Here is an 11233-nt window from a genome sequence, read left to right as displayed (position 1 = left end):
CCCCTAGTCAGGACACAACTGTAGAGCTATAAAAGATGGTAACAGAAGCATTGTGACCCTTCTGGAGCAAATAACAGCACTGCACGGCAAATTTGATGCACAGCAATTGCAACTGGCTGAAATAGCCAAAAAAACAGACAAAACTGAAAAAAGAAGTAAAAGAAGTGGATGTAAACACCAAACAATTGGGGGGGGGGAACTGCAGGTGATGGGAAAAAAGAGTTTGATGGAAGGGTCTCAACTGTTACAGCTACAAATGGAGAGAGCAAGCTATGTCTTAACTACTACTACTTTCCATTTATTAATCACTTTCCCCAGTGGGCTCAAAGCGATGTACAGTTACTCATTATAGACAAGGGACTAACAATGTTTGTAGGGGATAGGAAAGATAACATATATTCATTTTTAATTGCATGTGCCGTCACTGCCCAGTATAGATGTCTTCTGGCTTGGCTCCGTTGTTTTCCGCATGGCTTGCGTGTTGGCCAGGCTTCAGGACCCGTATGTCAATCGCCACACTGCCACCGTCTGGCCGGAACATCCATTGCAGAGATTCTTTCATAGCCAAGAAGCTGTTTCGCCTTCCAAGCCTCGACCAGGACGTCCGACCGTCAGCTAACACCCTCCCACAAGGGAGATTGGCGTGCCCACCCTCTCTAAGGAGTGGTTCCCATTTTATCTACTCACCGAAGCTTTCGAATCACTGGGTGGACGATGAGCTGGGGACAACAGGCTGGCTGCTCACACCAGCGCGGGGCTTGAACTAACACAATATATATATAATTAGCAACATGCAAATAAAATTCATTCGATGACTCCTCCTTAATATAAGCTTGAACAATGTACCTTTAAATCTCATAAAGTTGATTAGAGTTAAAATAATCAATTTAAAAACCAAATTCATTGCTGGAATAAGATTTGAATATGCTGAATTCATTGCCTTAGAGTAAAACCTTATAAACATTAAAAACAGTAAGAACATTTCAATTAACAATAACAAATAACTGTGCAGAACTTTCTAAAATGTTCTGCAGTCCCTTTTAGGTAGGGAATGAACAAAATGTGCCATCATAATTTTTTTAACCATGCTATAATATTGGGTAAGGGAGCTAGAACCTGTTACAGCTCCCTTCCTTCTCTATGCTTTCGCACATAGGTGTGTAAAAAGTATTTAACCATAATTAGCCCCAAATTGAGGAAGTAAGTATGGAAGACTAAAAAGGAAATTTCGTATATTGTTCACTAAAGACTTTAAAGATAGATTTATAACTCCCCCCCATAACCTGTACATCTTGCAGACAATAAATGATGCCCGGGAGAGGTGAGGAGCAGTTAGGTGTTCTCTTTAAAGCATTGGAAAGTAGTTAGAGTTCAAGTGTTCTTTTTATATGGAGCTTTTTTCCAACGGTGCGTAGGACAGTTTTTTCTCTCTTCCTCTTCTTTGGTAGGAGATGCTTGTGACTGCGGTAAGTTTAAGTCTTTAAGCAGTTGGAGTCCGGCGTCTAAATCATTGATGAGGCGAGTTGAATCTTGGTATGGAACAAGGATCTTACAACAGGCTGTCCATCGATATTTTATGCCTGCTGAAGTCAATGCTGACGTTATCGGTTTCAATTGCTTTCTCTTCATAAGGGTTTCATATGATAACTCTTGGAGGACTAGTACTTTGCAATCATTGAACTGTATGAAGCCTTTGAGTCTTGCCGCTTTAAGGATCGTCATTTTAGTGCGTGAGTCCGGAAATTTTGCAATAACATCTCTCAGCAGTGCATTTTGCTCCGAACGTATTTGGCCCACCCTATAGGCCCAATCTATTCATGGCACCACACCGTCCTCGAGTTCAAGCGCCATGAAGCTATAAAGGAACGTAGGTCCGCTTGCCCTTCCGTTTTTTCGGGCAGGCCGCGGAACTTCAGGTGGCTGGCTCTAAGTTGATTTTCTAAGGCCATAATTCGATCCGTCGCCCACTCTTCCCTCTTATAAAGATATCTAGTGTCCTCCTGTGGAGCAATACTTGTTTCTAGGGCGGTTTCTGCCGTTTGTGTTACCTTTGAAAGTGTCGAATTCATTTCTGTGAGTTGAGCCGTTACCAGTTTCATAAATTCCATGAAAGTCGCAGCCATATTCTTCTCCAGAGTTTGGAGCGATGAGAAAAATTCTGAGCATGTAACTGTGAGGCCGTCTTCTCGGGAATCAGCGTTACCCGTCGCCATTTTGTCTTCCGTAGATGATTGCGCTGCTGGAGATAAGCGCGGAGAGGCGAAAAAAGGTGGAACTGCTTGTTGAGTTGTTTTTTGAGGCTTGTTTTTAAGTCTTAGTGATCTTCCCATACCGTTTTGTGAAAAATCGCTGGAGTTTTAGGGGCTAATATTGATTGAATAGAGAAGGCTTGTACGGAGCTAAAAGCTCAGGCGTCCATCTTTGTTCCCGCCAATGCCACGCCCCCCCAAAATAATTGGTAGATGACCACAGTCAATGAATTGTTATTGAACAAGGAGCTAAAAGCTAATTTTGATAAGCAGTATGTTTGACCATCATCTCTTGAATTTTTAGTAGGTTTTCTTTACTTTATCCCATAGTAAGTAGTTACCGTCCCTAATTTTCATGCTAGTTTATTAGTATGTAGGTTTTAGAAATGCAAATAAAAAAATCCCCTACGGTGGGCTAAAAAAAAAAGATGCTGAGTGTTGCATGATGGAGTGAGCTCCCGTCTCTGGTCCCAGCTCCTGTCAACCTAGCAGTTCAAAGGCAAGAAATTGCAAGTAGATAAATAGGTACCACTTCAGTGGGAAGGTAACAGCATTCCATGCACCTTGGTGTCTAATCATTATGGCCACATGACCACAGAAACATCTTCGGACAGCACTGGCTCTTCGGCTTGGAAACAGAGATGAGCATATCATACACTTGCTCCTATATTTTTGAGCTATTTAGGTCCTCCAACTCAGGAACTCAGTGTATGCCAGGGACTCAAGGTTAATTAGGTAGTGTGCTCAGATATTCTGAGTCCCCTCTGTTTCCCAAGGCTATCAGGCTCAGCTTAGGAGAGGCGAGGAGGGCACATAAACAGTCTCTACTGCCCAGAGATTCATTCCGACTCCCAGCTTATAAAACATAAAGGTTTAATTGAAGAGGTTAAAACAAACAGGGGGAGTTTACACATAAAATAGACAATAGACAAATCCTAAACCCTATGCTAGCTTATCCTAAACAAATGGTTTGCTGTTCCTTTCTCCCTGGAACTCCACCTCGTTTTGGCTCGGCTACTTGCTTCAGAGTTCACTCTGCCAAAGCTTGCTTGTTTGTAGACACTTTCGGTCTTCTAAGCAGCCTGCCCCCGGACTATACCTCATGGTGAACAGTTCAAGAAGATCCTTGCTGCGGCTCTTAGCTTCTTCAAGGCCACGTGCAGCACTCCTGGCATTCGTCAAGCTGTCGCCTTCAGTCTCCTGGCTTGCTTGGAACTCGTAGATGTGTGTATTCCATCATGAATGAATGAATGCTGCCTCTAGGACCGGATCTTTATTCTTAGATTCCCCAATCCCCGTCCTAGTCTAATTAGGGATTGCTGCTTTAACCAGCTGTTTCCCATGTACTTAGATCCTAGAAGGTACTGATACTGACTAAACTTACAGACACTTATCTGAGATGATCCTGCAAGTTAGTATCTGTGGCATGACAGAGCACTGCACCCTAGAGTCAGATTCGACTGGCTTTCAAGTAAGGGAAAACCTTACCTTTTACTCCCAAATTCTAGTCTGATGCTCAAACCACTATACCAGACTGGCTCTTCTTGATCTTAAACATGTCCTAAAACTCAAAGCCCAAGTAAACTGAAATGTCTATTATCTAGTTAGATATTTATTTACTAAGTATAGTTTAGATACCTTATTAGGAAGTGGTTTGTACCCTACCTCTCACCTAAGTGCTGAGCCTTCCTTCAGAGGAAGAAGCTTATCTTCCCAATAAGTTAACCTTACTTTGGAAAAAAATTCCATGCTTAGTTTTGATGAAATCAGGGACATTGCCCCCCCCCATCGGAATAACGAGATAGACAACAGTTTGGAAGTAAACAAGGGCCGCTTTATTAACTATTTAACGTAGCATTGTGGCAAGGGACCAGCTAAGTGAGCACAGGACAGGCAAGACAGGTGTCACTCCCCTGACCAACCTCCTTGCCCTTTTCTCGGGTGGGTCACCCAGCTCTGGTCTTGAGCCATCGGTCTGGCTCATGACTGGCAGCCCAGTCGCAGGTCAAAATCAGCTGCACAGCTTTTGGTGTGAAATTGACCAATAGAACCAGGGCAAATGGCGGCGTAACAGCGAGGCAGCTCTAGTGTGAAATCAGCCCCTGTGAGGTAGGTGGGGCTGAGAGAACTATGAACTGCCCAAGGTTCTCCAGCAGCTGCAAGTGGAGGAGTGGGGAATTAAACCCATTTCTTCCAAATTAGAGACCACAGGCTTAACTACACCACACTGGTCTTTAGAAAACAAGACACAGACTCCACTTGCAGGGAACACTGCTGCATAATTTATCAGAAAATAAAGCTAGCTGCCTCAAAATTGGCCATAAGCTTCAGGATGATCATGGGATCATATATAATCTGTAGTGAGATAACAATTCTATGTTCTTATTCAACCCTTGGGTGCCCATTTTGCTGAATTTGTGAATGGATTTAAATTCAGCCATCTCAAGCTGTAACCTATAATAATATTTAATAACAACAACAACTCAAGAACAGCAACAGGAGTCCTAAAATAATGGGGAAAAGTTTATTGGGTGCAGAGTGGAGAGAAGTACAATACACATACATTTAAGACACTGAGAATAAAAACAACACATGAACTCAGCTAGAGAAAAATTCTACTTTTAAAAAATCCTACTAATTTAAAAGATAGGCACTACTCTGTAAGTAGCCTGTAGGCATTTGGGGAACAAAACAAATCTTTCTCATGTGGTGTTTGCCATACTATTTTCAAAAGAGATACCCTTCCACAAATGTTGCAAGGGTTGTAGAAAGGAAACAAGGTATACAGGATCTTACCCCCTACCCCTTTAGAATTGCAGAATTATTTCATTTTCAGAATAGTAGCTGTTAATCTTTTGCAGCAAAGTCAAACAGAAATTAAGTTTCACTTTTAAGACAACTTTAAGACTCACCTATGCAAATGAAGGCTGACTCATGAAAGCTTATGCTGAAATAAATTTAGCTAATCTGAAATATGTCATTTGCTTTCAGATTTATTCCAGTTTAAGGACCAAAATACACACTATGAAAGCCACACTATGAAAGCCACAGGAAACAGATTCCAAATCTGACTCGCAGTTATACATCCATTTATTTATTTAAAACATATGTTAGCTGCCTTTCTCCCTTATGGAGCTCAAGATGGTTTACAATAAGGAGGGGCTCTCCTTTTAAAAGCTCTCTGTTCAGCTGAAAATGGGGTGCAGGGGGAGAGGGGTTTCATATTTTGGCCACTAGAAATGTGCTGGATGGACCTTGTTTGCCCTTTCCTCTGGTACCTCTTTAGGAAGAAAATGGGCCACTTATGTAGACTTGAGCAACTTTGCATAGGTTTGCACTGTAAGGTGGGTATGGATCATACAGCTTCAACTCTTTTCTGTGTATATTATACTTCCTTACAAGTGTTCTGTTCTTGCTTTTCTGTCTCCATTATAGTCCAATTGCCGCTGTGACAGAAGTCTACAATTATATCTAAAAGGTCTAGTACATTAAAATTAGACCTGTGCTCCACAAACTAGATACAGGAAAAAAAAATACTGAAAGTAATTGTCTGTTGGGTTTTTTTGGGTAGGAAGTGTGGTATTGCCTGATCTTGTTAGATCTCAAAAGTTATTCAGGGGTGGTAGTTGGAAGGGAGACCACCAAGGAAGACTCTGCAGAGAAAGGCAGTGGCCACCTCTGCTTCTCACTTGCCTTAAAAGTCCCTTGCTGGGGTTGCCATAAGTTGGCTGTGACTTGACAGGCCTTCACACACACATACAATTCTCTATTGACGTTCTACCGACAAAAGTTCTTCCAGAAAGCTTTCAGCAAGGAAAAACTATACACTGTAATAGTTTACACTACAGTATGGTATGCACAAGTTTTATTGATTGATTTCATTAAGCTTCTATACTGCCCTTCCCGCAAGTGGGTTCTGGGCGGTACACAGCAAATTCATATAGAAAAGCAGTAAAGCAATGAACATCAACAACACAATTAGTTCCAAATATCTCTCCTCACCCTAGTAGCCTTCTCTTAATTTCTATTTCTTGTCCTTGTGTAACTCCAAAGATAAAGAGCCACACCAGTTACAGGAGATAAAAAGTAAGATCAAGGCCAATGGTGCAAGATCAGGTAAAAATATGCCATCAAGCTGCAGCCAATGTATAGTGACCATGTAAGGTTTTTCAAGGCAAGAGATTAATACAGGTGTTTACCATTAATTTCCTCTCTCTTTATCTTCTATTATTTTATTAATTATTTTACTTTCTCTCCATTTTTTCAATTGCCACGCCAAAAATCTCCCTGGCTTATTTGCCCCCTCAAATGACTTTTGTTGTAGCTTTTTAAAATTCCAGTAGATTTCATGATTCATTGAAGCATTTAGATTTGGATTTCTTTGAGTATTTTCTTTCCCCCCGGTCTTTTCTTTAACTTCTTTTCCTTCAATCGTATTTTGTCCACTATATTATTCTGCTGTTCCATTTTTTCATTTTTATCTTTACTGTTCAATGATATTAATAGTCCTCTCATTACTGCTTTGTAGGTATCCCAGACTGTTTGTATCTTTGTTCATTTATTTAAGTTCGTTTGAAAAAAATATTTAGTCTCTTTGCTTATTGTGTCTATAACTGTTTGATGGTCCAATAGGTCTTCGTTCAATCTCCATCTAAATTTTATTTTCCCTTCTTTAGATACCCATCCTCTTTCTCATCATTCTTTACTGCCTGCTGTGATAAGCAAGATTTAAATTTTGTCCCACAACCAGCAATGCACAGGGTGGATAGAAACACTTACATACACACATTAGATAAACAAATAGGACCAATTATGAAGGAACCCTCACCAACAATTCTAATAGTAATTAACTGGAAGAGTTAGATGAATAAATTGTGATTTCAATGCAAATAGCTTGACCCATCATAACTGACTCTGTGCATACATTTTATGCTATAAAACTATATTCCCAAATACTCTAATAGGAGGTGTCTATTTCCACATCAACTAGCATTCATCAATTGTCTTCTCCTTCCCCCTTTTCCCCACTCACTTATTTTGAGGTTTTGTACTTCTGTGTTGAAATGTGTTCTAGACATTTGAATACATCATTCTTGAATTCTCTGAAGCAGCCTACCTCTTCCAGTTAGTGTTTTGATTGCCTCTTTGACCTCTTTGTTTCTCAAGGAATATATGATGGGGTTGACAACTGGAGTCACCACTGAATAAAGCAGAGAAACTAGCTTGTCATTGTCTAAAGAGTAGACAGAAGTAGGCCTAATATATGTGTAGATGACAGCGGAAAAGTAAAAACTGACAACAATAAGATGGGAAGAACATGTAGAGAAAGCTTTCTTCTTCCCTTCAGTGGAGCGAATTCGGAAGATAGCTCTGAGAATAAACCAATATGATGTTAGGGTCAACCCGCAACTACCAATACCAAAGAACACATCTGCAACAAATGCCATAGTCTCATTAAGGCTGGTGTCTGAGCAAGAGAGCTTTAACAGTGGGGGTACATCACAGAAAAAATGGTTGATGACATTGGAGCTGCAAAATGACAACTGCAACATGAGTCCAGCATGAACTGCCGAATTGACCATCCCAGCAACCCACACTCCAGTTGCCATTGTGATGCACACCTCTTTCCTCATAATGACTGTATACTGCAAAGGGTGGCAGATAGCAGCATAGCGGTCAAATGCCATAAAGGACAGAAGTAGAAGTTCAGTTCCTAAAGCCCAGATGAAGAGATAGACCTGTGTAATGCATCCATAAAACGAGATGGTCTTTTGATGGGGCAGAAGAGTCTGGATGAGTTTGGGAGTTGTAATGGAAATAGAGAACACATTCGCTAAGGACAAATTGATGAGGAGGAAGTACATGGGAGTATGGAGTTTCCTGCAACACCATATGGTAATGATGAGGAGAAAATTGCCAGATAAAGCCATAGCATAGATTAATATGAACACCCAAAAGAGAAGCATTTGTAATCCAAGGGAATCTGTTAGACCAACTAGTATGAACTCTGTGATGACAGTCTGATTCTTTATTTCAGTGTCTCTGATGCTGTTGACCTAGACCAATAAATAGTATGATTGTGAGTAGACATCAAGGACCGTTCAATAGACTGTTCATATCCTTCATTCCCTCCCTTCTATTATGTCAGACATTTGACAAGTGAGTCTTTATTTTAATATCTCTTTTCTGTTGACATAAACCCATAAATAATGTGTTCCTCACCCTCCCTCTCCCCCTTCTTGGACAAGGATAAGGAACTTGATGACTCTCTGCTTCATCAGTGATTTGTTAAGTTATGGAATCTCACTGAAAACCACACATAAAAAAAAAATCTGAAACTTACCCTAGTCCCAAAGTTGTGCACTTCTTATAGAAAAGAGACAACTAAAAGGGGACATGATAGATGTTTATAAAATGATGCATGGGGTGGAGAGAGTTGACAAAGAGAAATTTGTATGTTACTATATGCACTCTTTTAATTCCATTTTAAAACATTTATGTCATGCTCTTCCTCATAGTTCAAGGTGGCAGTCAAAGTGACGTTTACTATATAGTCATTGCTCATGACATAAAGAACCTTATGAAGCTGTCATTCCTGACATTTGCTACTGCTTATCAAGACCATTAAGTGCTTTCAACATCAACCCAATTTCATACTCATTTCCATCATTAGTTGACAAATGTAACCATTCCTTACAGTAATCTAATTAGAGCAAAGGTTGAGACCAGTGTCAACGTTTAAGACCAAGAATGTTTTATTGAAGATATAAGCTTTTGTGTGCATGCATGTTCTTCAGGTATGAAAGCTTTTATCTTGAATAAAACTTCCTTGGTCTTAAAGCTGGCACTGGTCTCAAGCTTTGTTCTACTGCTTCGGACCAACACGGCTATGCACTTGAAGTAATATAATAAAACATTTCCTTCTAATTCAGAGTATTTATAGAAAAATAGGCTGGTTGAACGGTCTGTACATTTATGGTGTTCTGTATTCTGGTTATAAGTAGCTATGCCAGGCCAGTGTAGAAGACTGAGATCATGTAGTTTGACCAAAGTTGAATTGACTGGGGGGAGGATGTTTTAATATGTTTAAAAGTATAAATTCTCAGCAGTTATTATTGGAAATCTGATTAGGATGGATTTAAAAATGAAATTGCCATCCTCTCATCACCCTTACTACTTTTCAAATTGAAATTTGATCTATGGGAGACCCAACAAGCAGTCTGAAGTACATTTTTACATCACTTCAGAGTTTCCTCCAATTTCTTTCTGCCCTACCTTCATAGTGGCTATGGACCCCAGTCCCAAAGCTGTGTACTTCTTATAGAAAGGAGACAACTAAAGGGGGACATGATAGAAGTTTACAAAATGATGCATGGAATGGAGAGAATTGACAGATTTTTCCCCTCCCTGTTCCAAAATACTAGAACATGAAGGAATCCAATGAAGTTGATGGGTAGTAGGCCCAGGATGGACAAAAGAAAATGCTACTTTATACAAAAAGTGATTAAAATGTGGAATTCACTGCCAGAGGATGCAGTGATGGCCACAGGAAAAAGCAGCTTTAAAGGGGGATTAGATAGATTCATGGAGGATAGGTCTTTCAGTGGCTACTAGCCATGGTGACTGAGGGAAACCTCCACATTCAGAGGTACTAAACCTCTGAATCCCAGAGCCAGGAGGCAACATCAGGGGAAGGCCTCAGCCTCTATGCCTTGTTGTTGGCCATTCAGAGAGACAGGATGCTGGACTAGATAGACCATTGGTCTGAGCCAGCAGACCATTATGTTCCCTTCCATAATTCTGAGACTCAGAGTTCCTAGAAAAAATGCATGCGCTGTGATAGAAACAAAGAACAACCCCTTCAAGAAAGATAGCAAACCCTGTCTTTTGTGGATTAAAAGGATAGTTTTCATTTCTTAGTATTTCAGTTCACTGATTGCTAATTTTGAAAGGGTTTCTTGTTTGTTTGTTTGTTTGTTTGTTTCTATGACATAGAAATGGAAAAGGGGAAAAAATCTTTCAAATTAGACATTTTCTTCCCAAAACCCTATAATAAGTAAAAAAACAAAAACATGCTTGTCAGCACACCTATGGCTACTTTTTAAAAAGTTCTTTTTAGAATGTTTGTGGGATTTCCCCCCCCTCTTTCTTGTGGTTTGTGGGATTCTCTCCCCTCCCTTGTTGCAAACGGCTGACAGGTGCATTAAAAAAAAGTTGTACAGAGCCTAGCAAACCAATATTATACATAAATTTAAGAAAAACCATCAAAACAGGCAACACTGGGGATCATTTGACCTACATGTGCAAAACTCAGTATTACGTGTTCTGATGGCTGAAGGAGATCTCTCCTGTCCTTTTCACCACCAGAAAAGCTGGTAGGATCCAATCCTTAATCACTACTTTTATGGAGCATTTTCCTATTTATATTACTCTTAAAAAGGTAAAGGTTTCCCTTGCTTGAAAGCCAGTCGAATCCGACTCTAGGGTTGCGGTGCTCATCTCCATTTCCAAGACGAAGAGCCAGCGCTGTCCAAAAACATTTCCATGGACATGTGGTCGGCATGACTAGATGGCGACACACACGGAATGCTGTTACCTTCCCACCAAAGCGGTACCTATTTATCTACTTGCAATTTCTTGCTTTCAAACTGCTAGGTTGGCAGGAGCTGGAACCAGAGACGGGAGCTCACTCTGTCACACGGCACTCAAGTATCAAACTGCTGAACTACCGACCTTCCAGCCTGCATTCAGCATCTTAACCACTTGAGCCACTGCAGCTCCAATATTACTCTTAACATTAAAATTAATTTCAGTTCAACTCTATAATCATGATTGGACTGAATGAAACTAATTTTAAAATGGAAAATAATGAAATTCAGTAGAGTCCAGATACCCATATATTGTAGATACAGTGCACATATATTGTAGATACAGGAAGGATGGAAGGAAAGGAAAAAACTCAAAATATTTACCTTCATTCCTGC

At 40.3% G+C, this 11233-nt stretch overlaps 1 protein-coding gene across 1 annotated transcript; it reads right to left on the bottom strand.

The window, feature by feature from the left end:
• Positions 1 to 7336: 7336 nt before the first annotated feature.
• Positions 7337 to 9530, bottom strand: LOC107120032 (olfactory receptor 13G1-like). Its single transcript, XM_015422673.1, has 2 exons — positions 9525 to 9530; positions 7337 to 8305 (listed from the first exon to the last, which is right to left on the bottom strand). Exons 1-2 carry the CDS (start codon positions 9528 to 9530, stop codon positions 7337 to 7339), a joined length of 975 nt encoding a protein of 324 aa, XP_015278159.1.
• Between the last annotated feature and the right edge of the window lie 1703 nt (positions 9531 to 11233).

Source organism: Gekko japonicus, unplaced genomic scaffold, assembly GCF_001447785.1.
Source record: "Gekko japonicus isolate JY-2015 unplaced genomic scaffold, Gekko_japonicus_V1.1 scaffold2364, whole genome shotgun sequence".
NCBI classification, from domain to species: Eukaryota; Metazoa; Chordata; class Lepidosauria; order Squamata; family Gekkonidae; genus Gekko; species Gekko japonicus.
Note: the sequence above shows the minus strand (reverse complement) of the source record. Positions and strands in the feature narration are given on the sequence as shown.